Source organism: Canis lupus, chromosome 10 (genome assembly GCF_003254725.2).
Source record: "Canis lupus dingo isolate Sandy chromosome 10, ASM325472v2, whole genome shotgun sequence".
NCBI classification, from domain to species: domain Eukaryota; kingdom Metazoa; phylum Chordata; class Mammalia; order Carnivora; family Canidae; genus Canis; species Canis lupus.
In genome coordinates, this window is record NC_064252.1 from 24234335 (window position 1) to 24253016 (window position 18682).

At 49.9% G+C, this 18682-nt stretch overlaps 1 protein-coding gene across 2 annotated transcripts; it reads right to left on the bottom strand.

The window, feature by feature from the left end:
• Positions 1-512: 512 nt before the first annotated feature.
• On the bottom strand, positions 513-18655 carry CCDC134 (coiled-coil domain containing 134). 2 transcript variants are annotated; one of them, XM_025458428.3, is made up of 7 exons: positions 18497-18655; positions 16620-16738; positions 15645-15766; positions 15345-15429; positions 13036-13217; positions 12671-12742; positions 513-4835 (listed from the first exon to the last, which is right to left on the bottom strand). In XM_025458428.3, exons 2-7 carry the CDS (start codon positions 16720-16722, stop codon positions 4710-4712), a joined length of 690 nt encoding a protein of 229 aa, XP_025314213.1. In that variant the 5' UTR covers positions 16723-16738; positions 18497-18655; the 3' UTR covers positions 513-4709. The 2 variants fall into 2 exon arrangements, with proteins under 2 accessions (XP_025314213.1, XP_048971748.1); XM_049115791.1 differs by having other exon boundaries at positions 13036-13289.
• Between the last annotated feature and the right edge of the window lie 27 nt (positions 18656-18682).

Sequence of the window (18682 nt, forward strand, 5' to 3'; positions counted from 1 at the left end):
GGCCCCCCAACACTGGGGCCCCGAAGAGTCTGGATCTTTCAAGTCGCTATTCCTTGCAAGCTTCTTAAAAAGGTGGAAACGGAGGCTCGGCGCGGGCCGCGAGCTGTCCCGAGTGCGGAGTGCATCATACAACCTCTAAGCCTCAGCACCTGTCGCAACCACGCGCCCACTCCGACAGTCCTCACCCCGGGCGCCTCAGAAGGCGGCCCTGGGGCGCCCGAGACCACCAAAAGCCTCCTGAGGCGCGGCCCAGGCACGAGCGTTGTCACGGTGCCGCAGCCGCACAGAGTCCCACTCCTTCACGCGCCCTGTGGCCCCATCCTGCAGTTGATCACGGTATAAACAAATGTGCAAACTAATAGGAATTTACCCTATAGAATAAAAGCATGAGTGCTCAAAGAAGTGCCCAAACAGGTTAGTTCAAAGACGTTCATCACAGACCCTCTGTAACTGGGACAAATTGGGAAGCCCAATAAAGCAGTGGATGAACAAATTACAGCCACACGATGGGATACCATGGCATCATCAAAGATGAGGTACATAAATGTCTATTTATTGACCAAGACTCTCACAATATATTGTTAAAAAGGAAAAGTAGGTTTCTTGTGGTCAAGAGGGGAGAGCACATAGGCCACGTGGAGGCAGACAGGTGGATCCAGTGTGGCCTTGGGCTGGCTAAATAACTGCTCTAAGCCTCAGTTTTGTCATCTCAAATGCAGGGGAAACAGTGCTCTCTCAGTTTTGAAGATTAAACGAGATCATTTGCACATTCATTCGACAATATTTATTGAATGTCTCTGACAGGCAAAAAGTGGCAGTTCCTGACCCTCTGAGAGCTTCCGGTAGTGAAAGAACAGACATTAAACAGTAAAAAGCAGACAATGGCACAAATCATCAAGGGAAAGTAGTGGGTGTGATGCAACTAACAAAGGACTCTGACAATTCAGAAGAAACCTAAAATTTTGAGGAATCGTGTCTCACGTAGCCATGGGAACAGATATGGACAAAGACCCTAAGGCAGGAGCTGCTGCTGCCAGTGCACTCTTGGCATAAGGCCTGACATACTGTATGTGCCCATACACAGCAGCTATTGTAACCAACAAAATAGAGATGTGTTCACATTAAGAGTTAAAAGGCTGGAAAAAAAAAAAGTTAAAAGGCTGGAAGGTCCAACAGCTGACTGTCAGTCATTGATTACAGGGTGGTTGGATTTAGGGTTAATTTTATTTCCTCCTTGGTATTTCAGCATTGTTTAAATTACTTCTTATAATGAACATGTATAACAAGAAAAAGGTTGCCTATTTTGGGGGGAAAAAAGGACAAGAATGTTTCTTCATTGTTCACATGTAGAAGAGCTCACATGCAGACTACACCTACTAGTCTTACCCTGAGACAGAAAACCAAACCCTGCTGCTCTGCTCAGGACCAGGCATTGACTTGGGCAGTGCCACCTTTGACTAAGCCTCTTGCAGGGCTCCCCACACTGAAGGGTGACTGTCTGCTGGCCTACCATAAGTCACTTTGGTCTAGTGGTCTCCCAACCCAGAGAAGAGGGCTGCATGAACAGGGAAGTAGGCACACCCTACTCTCACTCTGTGCTGTCCCAACTCCCAACTGGACCTGTCCAGAGGCTGCAGTGCCTAACAAAGTGGCCTACAGAGGCACACATGAAGGCTCAGTAGAAACTGCCAAAGAAAGGTGGCTTTGCTGCACCCAGCCTCAGCAGAACACTGGCATTCTCCCTGTGGCCCTGGATCCCACCTAACTGAACATCTCTTCCAGTTGGCACTTTGTCCTGACTGGGAATACAGAGACTGGCTCTCGGGGCTGGAGCAGCCTTAGACACGTCACTCCTTAGGACCTAGGTTCTCAGGGATCCCTGGGTGGCTCGGCGGTTTGGCGCCTGCCTTTGGCCTGGGGCGCGATCCTGGAGTCCCAGGATCGAGTCCTGCGTCGGGCTCCTGCTTCTCCCTCCTCCTGTGTCTCTGCCTCTCTCTCTCTCTCTCTCTCTCTATCATAAATAAATAAATCTTAAAAAAAAAAAAAAGGGACCTAGGTTCTCCACTTGAAAAGGGAGGGAGCAGACAACCATATATCCAGAGATATACCACATACTGGGCAATTACTACAGGCCAGAGGAAGTGAACTTTGCATATCCTTTTTCATTTACTACCTTTGACACCTCCCTTTTTAGGGCTTTGCTCACCGTGCCCCGTGCCCTTCCTCCTCCCCCAGATTTAGTTGTCACCTCCTCCAGGATTAGGCAAGAACATGTACCCTACGGATTGACACAGAGATTAGGCTTGGGGATGGGAACTAGTAAGTTTGGTTTTGGAAAAACTGAAACATAAGGACTTAGGGTTATAAGGGGCAAGAGGGCAGGTGCCATCAGCTTTGGAGTCTCAGAGGATGCAGCTACTAAGAAAAAAAGAGCAGAGAGGAGAGATTTAGCTTAAAATGTTTTGTTTAAGGGGCAGGTGAGGAAAGAGGAATCAGGAAGAGACAGAGCAGACTCAGACTGAGGGTAGAGAACCAGGACAACATACTAGCCCAGAAGCCTGGAAGGATCATCTCAGAGAGCTTCCAACAGCATCTCCCTGGGGGCACTGACTGAGGAACCAGGGACAGCAGACAAAGATGTGGGACTGGGATGAGGAGGAACAAGGGCTGTGGACCAGGGAGATTTTGCCCCCAGGGGTCATCTAGTAATGTCCAGAGACTGCTACTAGCATCTGGTAGGCAGAAGCTAAGAATGCTAATATCCTACAACACTCAGAACAGCCATCCTTATATACACAACAAAGAATTATCTGGCCCTAAAGGTAAATAAATGCCACTGTTGAAAAACCCTGCCTCTGAGGATATAGGGGAGCTCTGAGATTCTCCAGGGGTGCCTCAGATTGGACTCTGAAGCTCAGCAGACAGGAACAATATCTAAGACCATGCTGAAAACACCAGTGAAGACAGTGTGGCTACTAGAACCGCCCTCATCCCCTGCCCCACTGGTAACTCTAGTCCCAGCAGCCACTACCTCCACCAGCACAACTCCTATTATGGTTGGTACATCTGGTTAATGGCACTTTGCTCAGAGGACTGAATACTAGCTGCAAGGAACCACGGCCTCTATACTTCCTGACAAGGAAATCGGAAGGCTCTGCCTACAGTTAAGACTTGAGGTGGAGTTCCAGGAACAATTCACCAGTGGCATCAAAGGGAAGGAGAGAGGGGGAGAGCTGAGTGGTTCTGTTTCTTTCTTTGAAGGTGTCAGATGGGGAAACTTGGGCCCATTTGAGGATGGAGAGGCTGAAGGTGTAGAAGGTAGAGCCTAGAAGGAGAGGGGAGCCAGACAGGACAGAGGTGAAGATAGGTAAGACTGACCCCTCTTTAACTATACATACAGGGTGACATAAGACCCATCAGAAAAGAGCATCTGTCACTGAGAAGCCAGGCCCCAGACTCAAAGAAGCAGTTTAGGGCTGGGCAGAGGATTCAGACTAAAATTCATTTTGCCAATGAAGCCACAGCACAGGGAAGGGCTGGGTCAGGTCACTCAGCAAGTCTGAGGGGCGGAGACAAAACTCCCATCTCTCTTGGACTCTTATCAGAGGTGGGGGTGGTGGTGGAGGGTTCTGGGATAGTCATGTGTTTCTCCTCTTTTAAGAGACAGATATGACTTGGCAAGGTCAGAGAAACAACTGGAATTCCCATCGGAGTCCCTCCTTCCTCTGCCTGGGAGAAGCATGATTCAAGGGTAGCTGCCCATTCAGGGCCTAATTCCCTCTGCAGATTCCCTGCTCTATGGCCCCTGGTCTCTGCTATGGGGAACTCTCCATCTGACCAATCCAGTTTGGGGCAGCACTGCCATTGCAAAGCACAGCCTTCTGCAGAGCTACAGCCTGTCCCCTGACATCCTCTACCCACAGGCCAAGGGACTTCTAGGGTTGCCAGACACTACATGTTGACTCTACCCTGCACCTGCTCATGAACGGTCTCCAGAGATCTGAGGACAGAGATCGTGTTGCTCACTCCTTCATGAAGGACAGTGCTGAGAAGGGAATAGGAGAGCTAAGCCAAGCCCCTGCTTCACTGCCTTGCCAGGGCCTAGGGCTCCTTGTAATGAGGTGGGAATATCCTTTAAGGTAGTCTCTACATCTTGGAGGATGCCTGGTCCCCCTACCCAGGCCCCTGCCCCACGAAAGGGTTCACAGCTCCCTGGGACCCAAACCAGCCTTGGTTAGCTCGGAGGGTTTGCTGGCTTTTATTATATCACTGCAGGGAGCTGGGACCTGTGCTGGGCAGCTTAGTGCCACAGTGGGGCCAGCAGCAGGCATGGCACTTCCACAAGTGGCTCAGAGCCTGGTTTTTGCTGCCTCCTCCAGAAAGGTGGCAGCCAGCTGGCCAGCAGTCCTAACCCAAAGGGAGAGTCCAGCTGGGATCCCTTCAGCATCCCCCAGCATCTTGATGTGGTTTGATTTGCAGCATGGCATCCTCTGAAGGCCCCCTTGGAACTCCCTCCAGGGAGGCCCCTGGGAGGAAATCCAGCCCTCTGTGGCCCAGTCACTTCTGTTAGGGCGCAGAGCCGGCTCCAGAGGGCTGAGGGAATGCCACCTCCTCTTTCACAAGGGCCAGCTCTCACCACCAGTCGATACCTCCACCTCTTCCTCTGGACTGGTCTCCTCCTGGCCCCTTGAGCCCTGGGCTGCTCATGGCTATAACTCAGACTGGGATCTTGAGATCCGTGGGCCTTTTCGGATCTCTTTCCGCTTCTCCTCTTTCTTCCTGCGTTTCTCCTCCTCCCTCAGGGCTTTCTGGAAAGGGTCGGTGCTGGAAATGAACTGAGAGAAGAGCAGAGCAGTCTGGTTTAGTCTGCAGGCAGCAAAGAGTTTGCTCTGAGCTAGGCTGCTGTAGGCTTGTGGTGGTGGGAAGATTGCTTAGACTCAGGCCCTGTCCTCATGGAGCCTACAGACAAGGAGATAGTTCAATAAGCTTGGGAAAAGCTGCTTAGAGCATTTTGAAAGATATCCAGGAGCTCACCAGGCAAACAGGATGAGAGAGGGGCAGGTGCTGAGGTGTGAACCTGCATGGGACATCTGCGAAACCATAAGCAGACTCCTCAAGGTGAGGCGGCTGAGTGCCCAAGATGACCATAGACCCACCCCTCTCCCCCACACCCTGAGGAGGGGAGGGCACCAGTGAGAGCAGGGACTGTGGGCATCCCGCTGCTTTCAAACAAGCTGCAGAGAAGCCCAAGCATTGGAGTACACAGAAAGCAGTGGGTCAGAGGTCAAACTGACAACCCTGAAAAGGAGGTGGAAAAGAAGATGGTAGTGCCCAGGCTCTCGGCTTCCATGGTACGTGGATGGTGGTCCTGGTGAAGAGACAGGAACACAGGGCAAGCCAGGGTGGGAAGAAGAGGATTTCAGTGGAGGCATTCCTCAACTGCAATCCCCAGGGCGTCTGCTCTCTGCAGACTAGCTCATCTAAACCCACGGCTTTTGTTACGTGTATATGTCAGTTGCTGCTCAAATCTACATCTCCATATCTAAACGCCACTAGGATATCCCAAATATGCCCCACACTTGGTATGCCTCCATCTCCCCAAAACCCAATCTTCTTCCAGTGTCCCTGTCCTCAAGAACAGCAGGGCTCCATGCTGCCCCCCTTCTCCCTCCACGTGGAGTCCTTGGCCAAGGCATGGCTCATTATAACTCTAAGTCTCTCCCAAACTCATCTATTTCTCTCCGTCTCTCCTATCACTAACCCCATCACCATCTCCACTTCCCTCCCAATGACTCTCCGGGCTTCCTAAGGCTCTCTCCACCCACTCTGGTCATTCTCTAGTCATTCTCCTCACTGCAGTTAGTTCTTTTCGAAATGCAAATCTGCGGGGATCCCTGGGTGGCTCAGCAGTTCAGCACCTGCCTTTGGCCCAGGGCGAGATCCTGGAGTCCCGGGATCGAGTCCTGCGTCGGGCTCCCGGCATGGAGCCTGCTTCTCCTTCTGCCTGTGTCTCTGCCTCTCTCTCTCTCTCTCTCTCTCTCTATCATGAATAAATAAAATCTTTTAAAAAAAGCAAAATGCAAATCTGACCATGTCACACTCCTGCTTAAACCCTTCTGTGACTCTACTCTGCATTACTCTCAGGATCAAGTTCCAAATGCTGCATCTGCAGGCCCATGCTGCCTACCCGTGTTCCTCCCTCACACTCCCTGCCTTGGGTTCTTGGATGCCCTGGTCGCTCCCACTTCAAGCCTCTGTACATGCTGTGGTCCTGTTCCTGCCCCCTTTGCTACATTAGCTCCTGCTCAGCAGTCACCACTCTCAGGGACCTGCCCTGACTCCTGGCTGGGGCTGGGGCTGGCTCCTCCCTCATGATCACATGCTTCGTGCCTGCCACCACCCCCCCCCACCCCCCCCCACCCCCACCCCGCAGGACAAGGACAAGAGGATCCTGTCAGGTGTTGCTCACTGCTATACCACCCCCTAGCACAGGACCTGCCTGGCTTATATATATATATATATATTTTTTTTTTTTTTTTAAAGGTCTTGTGTATTTATTTCTTGAGAGACACACAGAGAGAGGCAGAGACACAGGCAGAGGGAGGAGAAACGGGCTCCATGCAGGAGCCTGATGTGGGACTTGATCCCAGAACTCTGGGATCACGTCCTGAGCTGAAGGCAGATGCTCAACCACTGAGCCACCTAGGCATCCCCTGCCTGGCATATAGATGGCACTCAGTACGTTGTTGTTGTTTTTTAAGATTTTATTTGTTTATTTGAGAGAGAGAGAGAGAGAGAGAGAGAGAGAGAGAGCACACAAGCAGGGAGAGAGGCAGAGGCAGAGAGAGAAGCAGACTCCCCGCTGAGCAGGGACCCTAATGTGGGGCTGGATACCAGCACCCTGGGATCATGCCCTGGCGAACCAGATGCTCAACCACTGAGCCACCCGGGCATCCCAGTATGTATTTTTTAAATAAATGAATGAACCATGTTAGAATATGAAATGCAGCAATAGTACCCCAAACTCATGTTAACTCTGCTGTGAAATATCCCCATTTATTTAGGGCAAATGTGACAAATGTTGATCAAGGTAGAAATTAAAAACAAACGAAGGTCTACCTGCAGAGCAAAGTACCTGCCACATTAGATTGAATATCTGGAAGATGGGGTGAAATCAGAGAACTGTGGCCCAGAAAGGGTAAGTGATATGCTTAAGTCATATAGCAAGTGGGAGGCACAACTGGAACTAGTCCCCAGGGCCTCCCACCTCTCTGGACAGTGTTCCCCCCTACCACACTCTGCCTCTTATCCCTATTAATTAATTCTGATCTTCTTGAGATGGGTGAGGAGCTGGGAGACTCCCCAAGTCACAGAGGTGTGGCTTCTGGCTGGGGTAGAGGAAGTCAAAAGATCTGGGCCCGGCAACCCCAGAAGGCTCAGCCTCACCAGGGGAGCCCAAACCTGACTTGGTCAGAAGAGAAACACTGCCTCTCCTTTTCCCAGACCCCCTTCCCACTAGGCCTAATGCCTATTTTATTTTAAATTTTTTAAAGATTTTATTTATTTATTCATAGAGATACAGAGAGAGAGAGAGAGGCAGAGACACAGGCAGAGGGAGAAGCAGGCTCCATGCAGGGAGCCCAACGCGGGACTCGACTCAGGGTCTCCAGGATCACACCCAGCGCTGTAGGCGGCACTAAACCGCTGCACCACTGGGCCTGCCCTAATGCCTATTTTAAATTCCTGATGTTAGGGGTGCCTGGGTGGCTCAGTGGTTGACCATCTGCCTTTGGCTCAGGTCATGATCTCTGGGCCTGGGAATCAAGTCCCACATTGGGCTCCCCCAAGGGAGCCTGCTTCTCCCTCTGCCTATGTCTCTCCCTCTCTCTGTGTGTCTCTCATAAATAAATAAATAAATAAATAAAAACGTTTAAAAAGAATTCCTGAGGTTAACCTCAAGTGGGCCCTTTGTGCTGCCTGGCAATCTGGGATGTCTCCTTGGTCTGCTCACTCAGCCATTCTCCTAGACACACTTTGAGCCCCCAACCCTACTCCACTCCTCCCCCACACACCATTGTAGAGGACAGAAACACTCACAAGACAACTTCCACAAGCTCCTACCTCCACATCCATCAACCCAGCTGCTTCTGTGCCCACACTGCTCTTCCAGGCACCAAATCTCCCCTGCCTTACTTGCTCAGGGATGAAGCTCCAGCAACTCTCCCGCTCCTGCACCATCCATTCTTCTTCCTTAATGTGCTATTTCCATCAACATGCCAAAATGCCTAGTCTCTCCTACCTAAAATTTCCCCTGGAATCCACACTCCTTCCAGCTATTCTCCCATTGGTCTGTTCCCCTTGAAAAGAAAGCTCTTCAAAGGTAGTCTGCATCTGCTGTGCTCACTTCCTTGACTCTCATTCTCTTGAAATCTAATCTCTGTCCCCACTGCTCCACCAAAACAGCTTATATTAGGATCTCTGATAGCCAGTGTCCATATTCCTAAAGCCAGGGGCCAGTTCTCAGGCCTCATGCTCCTCGGCCTTCCAGCAGATGCTTGCTACAAGCCATTCACTCTCTCTTTGCTACACTCTCCTCACAGGGACTCTGGGAAACAATCACCTCCTGGGTTTCTACTCTCACACTGTCATTCTAGGACTTCTTTGCTGGTTCCTCCCCAGCCTCCAGAGGGCTGACGTCTGGGACGTGCCTGCAGATAGAGGTGGGAGTTCATTCTAGTGATGGGTACCTAAGAAGGAGGAGAGGACATCCCAGAACACTCCCTGGCATGGAGAGTACATGAGGGGAGCTGAGTAAACCTGAACTGCTGCTGGTAGGACAGGTCCCTACTGAATGCCAAACAGTGGGTAAAATCTTGAGAATGTCCCCAGCCAACAAGAAGTAAGGCAAGCATGTTACTGCTATGGTAATTTCCAAGCAGAGCACACTGGGACAGAGCCAAACTAAATCTATCCTATATCCATTCTCTCTGGTGCATGCTCTCACCCTCCTCCTGTGTCAGAGGCATTCCTGATCTACAAGGCAAGGAGAGCCAGTGTCGCAGCAATAAAGCATCCCTGTGGGTGCCCCTCACTGAAAAAGGCAATTGGCCACGGCCTTGAGTGTCCCTGCATATTCTTGCTGGATATGCTCTGACTGCTCTTACACTGGCCATTTATCAGGGTTGCAATGGAAGCAAGCAACCTCGAGGGATGTTACATGACAGGGTGACAGCAACCCTAGTAGGAAAACCCACATCTCCCATTCTACTGCCTGAAGCAAAGCCTCTGGTTCAAAGGGGGCCTTGATTCAGAGGTTCCACTAAATACTGATGCCTGATCCACTAATTGTTCACCTAAATTAAGAGCTAATGGCACTGTCCAGAAGAGTTAAATAGCCAGTCTGACTGCTATCCTTTGAAAGGCCTGCTTCTAAAGTTGGATCTTGGCTGGTATCTGGAAACTTGGATTTTGGGAGGGCTCTCACTCTCACCACCTTAAGTGATGAGTGACTCACTGAGCCTAAACTTTGCCAACAATGTGGTTTATGCTGAACACGTGCTTTTCCCCTGGTTGTCTGGAATTCTGGTATGCACTGGGCTGTAGGCGCTTAAGTGACCAGCTCCTGATAAAAACCCTAGGAACCGAGTCTTTAATGAACCTCCCTGACAGACAGCTTCTCACATGTCACATCTTGTTGCTGAGGGAATGAAGTATGTCCTGAAGAACTCTATTGGGAGAGGACTCTTGGAGGCTTATGCCTGGTTTCCCTCAAAATTCACCCTATGAGCCTTTTTCCCTCTCCTGATTTTGCATTGTATCCTAAATTACAGCCATGAGCAGAACTATACACTCATTCCTCATCAAACCTGGGGGTGCTCTTGGGAACCCTAGACACTCTTGTCTATTGGCAGCAGCAGCCCCAGTGACAATGCTGGAAGACTGACTGCAACAAGGCCAGTCAGATAATGATCAGAATTAGAAGCCACCAGCCTTGCCTAGATAATATTCCTAATATCATGCACATCATATTTCTACTGACTGTCATTATGCTAATGGCCTGCCACTCAGAAGACTATGGATGGGCAGATCAAAGACAACCATTCCTCTTTGAGGCCACAAACTATGAAAACAAATAGTGGTTGATAATTTAATAATCCAGATCACTTGTTTAGATGCCTGTCATAAGGCCCATTCCCTGATGAGACCAACCAGAATCAAAACACTGATCAAGACTATAATGCCCAGTTAACTAGCATTGCCACCTAAATGCATCATTGTACTAGACTGGCGACATACCTTCCACCAGGGACAGGAGCAAAGCAGAGGACTCTGTATTTCTGACTTGACCACCTAGAGTCCCTGGTTGGAATGGTATGACCTGAGATCGTTAGGATAATAACCACTTGGTTGGGTATGCTCCCTCTAGTACCCCTACAGTGGCCCATGTGGCCCATGATGGATCAGGCCCATGCAGAGAAGCATGGCCTGATCTCCCCAGGAAAATATGTGTCTTTGAATGTTTTGTAAAAATGCTCTTGTCCCATTCATATCTGACCCTTCTGGAGGAAAGAAAGTCCAGGTGAGAGTAGGGGACAATTAGAGAAAAAGTGGAATTGTGGGTACTGGGATGTGGCACACTGATTCTGTAGCAATAATCTTAGCATCTGGGGAAGGAACAATTAATCCTCTTGGTCTCTTAGATCTAGCCCTGCCATTTGGCAAATAATTCTAGAGTCTGCCCAAGCCAAGTGGCAGCTGCAGCTGACAATCTGATCAGCTGTTGGGTATGTTACTCTCAACCTTGTGATAGGAAAACTCTTATGGATATGGTCAGTAGTGAACTATTTTAATGTGCCCAATGCCATCAAAAGCAGTTCCCAAAATGACCCTGTGCAGACATAGATGGCAGTACAACCTGTTTTAATCTGATAGATAAAAATCCATCTGCTTCTCCTGATGCCTGAGTGCCCTTCCATTATGCCAAGTAGGGCAACTGAGGCTGCAACTCCATAGTGATATTGCCCTCAGGGCTCAGGTCAATAATATAACGATGATTCAAATCAAGTAGTAGTATGTGGGAAGCAGTGGGCCATGAAATGTCTCTTTACTGGGGTGCCTGGTGGCTCAGTTGATTAAGCATCAGACTCTTGATTTCGGCTCAGGTCATGATCTCTCAAACCCAGGGGTATGAAATGGAGCCCTGAGCCCCAATGTCAGGCTCCATGCTGGGCATGGAGCCGGCTTAAGATTCTCTTGCTCTCTCTCCTCCTCTGCCCTCCCACCCTGTCCACTAACACATGAATGTGCATACTCTCTCTCTAAATAGAAAAAAAAAAAAAAAGAAATGTCCTTTTGCTGGGGATAAGGGCTGCTTTGGGTCCATTTATTGCTCCCTGTAACTACTGACAATGACATCAAGGATGTGTGGACGGTAACGAGTAACTGACTGGCCTTAGAGCACATTCTGGTTGTCTAACTTAAGACCTACTGGCCCACCCACGACTTATCACAGCTAGCTGAATCTGCAACACTAGAGGGTTGAGCTCAACACTGCAGGCTGGCTTCATTCTGTTGCTCAGAGTCCTATTATGGAAGCTTTAATCTAATGGCAGTATGAAACAAACTGAACATATTTGGTCCTAGCCTCTACCTATCAGATCAATGAGACTGAATAGCACATTCATGTGGAAATTTAAGTTAAGCTAAGAGGGCTGGGGAGAGGGTGTGGGGAGGGATGGGGGACACTGTGGGGGAGGCAATCAACAAGAGCCCTGAATATCCCTCCATGTTCTCACTGGGTACACCAAGAAAGAAAAGCCCCGATCACTCTGTATCTGGGCCATTTGTCAGGAAAGCTTGCAGAAAACTGGGAAGGATGACATGACAACTGCCCCTCTAAGAGTAAGTTTGCTTCTATTCACTATAAAGGCTATAAATATTTCAAGCTTGGTATTTTTCAGATTCACACAAACCCACTGCATGCATAGCATCTGCACGGGTGACTTGGGGAACAAGGGGAACCCATATGACCAGGCCAACAGTCTGGATACTGTTTTTGCTATAATAAACTCTGATGTCTCTGACCTCTCAGCATCCATGGAACAGTAGCAGGCTAAAATCCTAGGTCCCTCGAAGACCCTGACACATCTCCCTACACCAGAGTTGAGAGCCTGTGATTTGACAAGTCCAGTCCTCCAGCCTTTCCTGCCCCTCTACCTGATTCCCTTCTCCCCTCTACTGTATGTGTCCCCATCTGTCATCCTACCCTGCAGCTTCAGCCCTCAGAGCCCACCTCTGGATGAAAGCATATGCAGGAATGTGAGACAGAAGCCTGGCTGAGTGCTCAGAAGCTCAAGGGCAGAGAAGCATGGCCTGATCTCCCCAGCATCCACTTGATGTTGGATGCCTATTATACATCGGGATGGGTGTGTTTGCAGCCTCTGACTGCCTCCCCTACAGCTGGGGTCCATATACCATGAAAAGACAGAGAGCCTGAAACGAAGACAGGGCTTACTCAAAGACACCAATGAGCAAGTGATGGAATATGGATTCAACCCCAAGTATGTCTGGCTCCAAGTTGAAAGCCCTCATGCTCCAGCCCCTATATGACCTGGCTTCCCATGACCTGGCAGAGGCAGACCACACATGGCCATAGGCCCCAAGAGCTTACCTCTGGGCGGTCTACTTTAAATGGGTTCTGGAAGTCAGAGTCTTTCTCACTGATCCCCAGCTCCTGGGCCATCTATGGATGAAGAAAAATTAGTCATCCTCTGCCTTCTCCTGACTCCTTACCCACAGCCACTCCCTCCATGGTGGGACCCAGGCCCAACGCTTAGGCAGATGTGAAAAAGGTGATGACCCCTAGGGACCCAGGTCACCACAGAACTCCCTGAGATAGCATCTCAAGGCGCCCTGAGGCTTATCACAGAAAGCACAACCAAGGGCTGACATTCAGGCCCAAATGAAGGCAGATTCAAGGTTCACAGTACACCACCAGGCAGAGGGCTCCTGAACCTCCTCTGCCCTAGTCCTTACCAGGCTAAGGATGGGCGAGTGGGGCCCCTGGTCAAACACGCCCGACTGGTTGCAGAAGCTGATGCCCCAGCGGATAAGGAGGTTCCAGTTGGAATTGTGGTCAAAGTAGTGGTGCACAATCCTCGGGAAGCGCAGCACCACATCACCGAAGAAGGCTGTGTTCTCCACTACTTGGGAGAAAGCTGGCAAGAGGATCCTGATGAGTGGCCTGGGCAGATGCCCTTCTGTTGCCCATCTGGCCAGCCCCAGCCACCCTACAGAGAGTAGAAGCCCACTAAGCCTACTAATCAGACAAGGGAACTGTGCCCACTATCCACAGGTGCTGACCACGTGTATAGTGTGTGCTAATGGCTGTAGGTCCACCAGATCAATGAATCCTCAAAGCCACCTTGAGGGAGATAAGGCTGCTGTTCCCATTTTACAGACAGAAAATGAGGCTCAGATGGCTGGTGAGTGGCAAATCTGGGCTGCAAACCCAGGTCTGACTCCAAAGGCCATGCTCTTCCCCCTGTATCTCATTTGTTGTGGGGACCAGAGAGACGGGTGCCATTCTGCACATGAAGACACATGCGTCACATGAGGCTTGGCTGGATCTTATTTCCCCAACTTGGCCTTTAAATATCCAGAGCCAGGCCCCACAGTTAACACAACTGTAGTATGTGTGAGGGGTCATGACTATTAGGACAACCAGGGAACACATTAGGGTTTTGGCGGTTTTTTAAATCGCTTTCCAGTTTTATTTTATTTTAAAGATTTTATTTATTTATTTGAGAGAGAAAGAGAGAGAGCACGTGGGCACGCAAGCAGGGCAGTGTCAGAGAGAAAGGAGAAGCAGACTTCCCACTGAGAAGGGAGCCCAATGTGGGGCTAGATTTCAGGACCTAGTATCATAACCTGAGCCAAAGGCAAATGCTTAACCAAACTGAGCCACCCAGGCACCTCCCAATTTTATTATGTTTTAACTACTTAAGTTCTTATATTAGGGGATCCCTGGGTGGCTAGGCGGTTCAGCACCTGCCTTTGGCCCAGGGCATGATCCTGGAGTCCCGGGATTGAGTTCCGTGAAGGGCTCCGGGCATGGAGCCTACTTCTCCCTCTGCCTGTGTCTCTGCCTCTCCCTCTCTATCATGAATAAATAAATAAAACCTTAAAAAAAAAAACAAACTTATATTAAAATAATTTTAGGCTTCCATCATATATTATAAAATTCCTTCACTTGGCTTCCCCTAATGTCTTCATCTAATATAACTATTGTACAACTATCCAAACAAAGAAATTAACATCGATATTAATTATTAGACCTTATCTGAATTTCACCAATTTTCCCATTAATGTCCTTCTTCTCATCAACAGATCAGTTCAGACTAAGTTAGTATGTCCATCATGGCAGCAGGTCCCCCCACAACCTAGGCTATAACTACATACCCAGCCCTGCTATAAGTCCCTGTTTGAGCCACCACTGCAGATAAAGCCCAGGCAGCCCTCACCAGCACTGGCCAGGCCACACAGAGAGATAAGTAGATGCCAGGTTGGGTCCAAGACAAGTGGAGTGGGAACCTCTGGGCTTCAGAACAATCTTGAACCTCAAAGAGCTCAGGAGTTAGCTTGGTTTACAGGTTTGCAAGAGCAAACTACTTGTCCTCTTTTATCTAGAAAATGGAGGCAATGGTGCCTTCCTCTGAGAGCAGAGATTTGAGGTGATGTTTGTAAAGTCCCCACCATTTGACATTTAAGTGCTATTTCCATCTTTTCCCAGACAGTATAATCTAACCAGTTTTATTGTTAGAATATAACCACTTAATGGGGGGGGGGGGGGAATTACCACAGGAGAACAATTCTTGGAAGAGGAGATAAGAGGACACAGAACATTATCTTATCTGTTCTTCCCAGTGTCTCAAAAAGGATTTAAGGGAATTGGGGCTTTAAAACAGTAGTAAAGAGCACTCTTAACTGCCCACACTGGCCAGTCTCTTCAACAGAACTGCTTTTTCTCCTATAAATAGGAACAACCCTTGCCTTCTCTACAAGGGTCAGGATGGTAGAAAAGGCAAGAATCCCTGAGGTGGGGTCATGGGCAGAGGCTTCTCTGTTTCTCATGCCCCAAGCACAGTACAGGACAAAGGAATATACCCACATCAGGGGCCCAGAAAACTGGCTCTGAAGCCTAGAAATGCCTGGAGAAATATGGGACAAGGTGTTGTAAGAGGATACTTCCAGAGAAAAAAAGTGAGAAGAATAGGAGGGAAGAAGCAGCTGTAGAAGATTAAGGTAGTGGGGAGGAGGAAAGGGTAGGATTGGGAAGACCATACCATCCTTCAGTTTCTCGTCCTGGGGGAAGGGCCCATCTGGGAGCACATCTGCAGCAATGAGCACTGTCCGTGAGTCCTCCAGCACCTGAGGGAACCCCACCTAGGCTGAGCGGCTTTGCAGAACGCTTCACAGATGGCCCTATTTATTTAAACCCTATTTCAAATCTTGTGCATATAGTTCCCCCTCATTGAACACCATCCCCTTAGGGAACTCCTACCCATCATCAGTGCCCAGAACAAAGACTAGGCCTGCCATGAGCTACCCCGTGCCCACACGCACCTTAAAGAGCCCCTACGCACCTTAAAGAGCCCCTTGAGCATGACATCAAGAATCTTGTACTGCTGGTGAACATCGTTTAGCTGTGCCAGGTTTTTCAGTGCCAACAGCTGTTCTCGTCGTTTCACCTCAAACATCTTCTTGTCTGAATAGCATTAAGTTAAGGGGCTTACACCCATACTCCTGCCTGGATAATCCACTGGTCCCAGTCCAGAGGGCCCATTCCCAACCAGCAAGTATCTGCAAGGGCCATAGATGCCCATAGCTGAGACACTCCCCCTCCTCCCACCTCCAGGGAAGAAACAAACTGAGAGGCACAGATATCCTGCAATGTATCGTTTGTCCATTTCACACAAGATTCTATATCCAACACCCTGAACACATCCCTTAGGAACTGGCTCCTGTCCTCCCCTCCCATGGTCTTCCTGCCACCTTTTACAACCATTCACTATTCCCAGAACCTCCACTCCTCTGCTTATAATGTACACTTTGCCTGGAATGCCACCACCCCTTTCTCCATGAGTTTCTGTTCTTTTAAGACCCAGTTCCAAAGCCAAAGCACCGTGTATCTACATGCCTCTCCTTCCTGTCCATGGTTCATTAGTGCTGATTACAGAGTCCAGCGTAAGGCCTGTGAATTCCTCAAAGACAGGGACTGACTGGTCCTGACTCTTCTCTGTGTCCCCAAAGCCTGGCCAAAGTAGGGAGCCTAGTATACCAGGGCCTGAGTCTTACCCACAACATGCAAAACACATGCACAATCCTCAGAGCCCCTGTGGGGGTTGCCTTGCCTTCTCCATTTAACATATGCGGAACCTGAGGATCAGAAGAGAATTGACTTGATCAAAGTTTGGTTAGAGAACCTCACTTTTTCTCCCCTGTCCCCTTAGGCTGCGTCTGCTCCAACCCTGGAATCCAAGGGGTTGTGGGTACAGAAAGACTGTTTATAGATCTCCTTAGAAACAGCTCATTAACCCCCTTGCCATCCCAAAGGATACAGATTTCCAGACTAGGGTCCAGGGAGGTTTTCAGGGCGCCTGTGACTCCTGTCCCAGACAATAGCAGGATGAAGAAGAAGGCCAGGAACTGAAGAAGATCCATAGGTAAGATCCTAGAGCTAGGAAAGTAACCCAGAGAGAGGTGAGATCCAGAGCTTGGTTATATAAAACACAGAATGCAAGTGAATGGCAACTTCCTGACATAACATGGCCTCCAAATACCACAAATTCAGTTTTGGGAAGCCCTGGAGTACCAGTCTCGGCCCAGGGCCTGTGACCAACAGACACACAAACACTGTGGGATGGTAGAAAGGATGAAACAGGTAATATTGGTAATTTAGGGATGCTTAAGGCACAGGAGTCAGTGTCTAGAACTGTGGGCTGGAGCTCTGCCTCTGACTGTGGGCCCTCAGGCAAATTGCTCAGCCTCTGAGCCTCAGCTTTTCCACCTGTAAAACAGAGATAAGAAAGTCATCTCCTTGCTGTAGGGAGAAAGGACTGGGTGAGTATTAGCCTGGGGAAAGAGGGGCTGGTCATTATTTCCTTTCAACACATCCCATGCTGGATCCCAAGAAATTATCTGGTTAAGGAAGCCCAGGCAGTCAGGGGACATATGAAACTTGCAGTTTCCCTCCCTCTCTGACTTTTATCATCAGAACAAAAGAAATGAGGCACCTGCTTGGCTCACTCAGTGGAGCATGCAACTCTTGATCTTGAGGTTGTAAGTTCGAGCCCCACACTGGGTGTAGAGGTTATTTAAAAATAAAATCTTTAAGAAAAAAAGAACAGAAGAAGGGATGTAGGGCAGGAAAGGAGGCAGCACAGGCTTGGGTAAGAAGGCTGCCACTCATTCACTATGGAACCACGGGCACCACAACACCTGTTCCTACTGGAGCACCATTCCCTAATTATTTTCTGAGTACCACACTCATTTAGAGCTGGGAATACAGCAGTGTCTAATACAAACAAAATCACTGCATTCGTGGTACTTTTGTCTGTAGTAGGGGAAACAATCAATAAACTTGTAAAATAAGCAGAGAAGGATGAAGGAGTTGGTGGGATGCAATATGAAACCGTGGTCAGAGGAGGCCTCCCACTGAGATGAGAGCGGCACAATTTTACCAATGTGGAAACCAAGGCACAAAAAAAGTGAGGTGACTGCCCAAAGAACTCAGCTATCCGCAGGCTAAACCAAGATTCTAAATGTACACAGGCTACCTCAAAGCTGCCACTGTTCTATCAGGACACCTGCTCCAGGGGAAAGATGCTGTTATTGACAGAGCCTGCAGAGATCATTCAGAGAACCGCCTCGGAGCCATCCTACGAAGAGGAGACAACTGAAGCCTTAAAAATGGGAAGGAGTAGCCCAAGTGCACCCAGGACCACCTGCCTTCCACGTGAAGCTCTAAACTCAGGGAACCAGACCTGGGCTAGGGCAGAACTTGAAGCCTGGGGGTATTAGACAGCCGGTAATGACTGAAAGGGAAAAGAAGTTGGGAAGGAAAACCGAAAAAGCGGACTTCGTGGAGGCGGATTCTGCTTTTTCTAGTTACTCCCGCTCGCCCTGCCTCTCAATCCCGCCCCGTGCGCTCCCAGCGCTCCTCCTGGTTGGGTGCTGGGTACCTACTCCGAACCCATTCTGTGAGGGTGGATATGGCGACGGTGGGATCTGAGCCGGCCACGCGGGCTCGCGGACCCGGCTTGCTGCCCCGAGCCCTTTGGGTCTCCCCAGGGGAGAGAACGAGTCCTTCCAACAAGAAGTGTTCGGAGCCCCGAGTCTCATCCCCCTAACCCAGCAGCAGGTTCAGGGCCCCTGGTTCCTGCCTCCCCACCCCCCACCGGGAGCCCGCCCTCCCCCGACCCCTGCCCCCACCTACCTGGCCGGGCGCTGCGGGAAGGGGCGCGCGGGCAGGACTTCGGCGAGCAGCCCCGCTCCACGACCCGCGGGGCGAGTAGCAAAGGCGCGGGACCTCACACTAGGCGCCAGCGGTAGCGCAGGAACCTCCGAGCGCCGCTGCCGGCCAATGAGCGCGGGCCGCGACCGCCGCCCCGCTGACCTCACT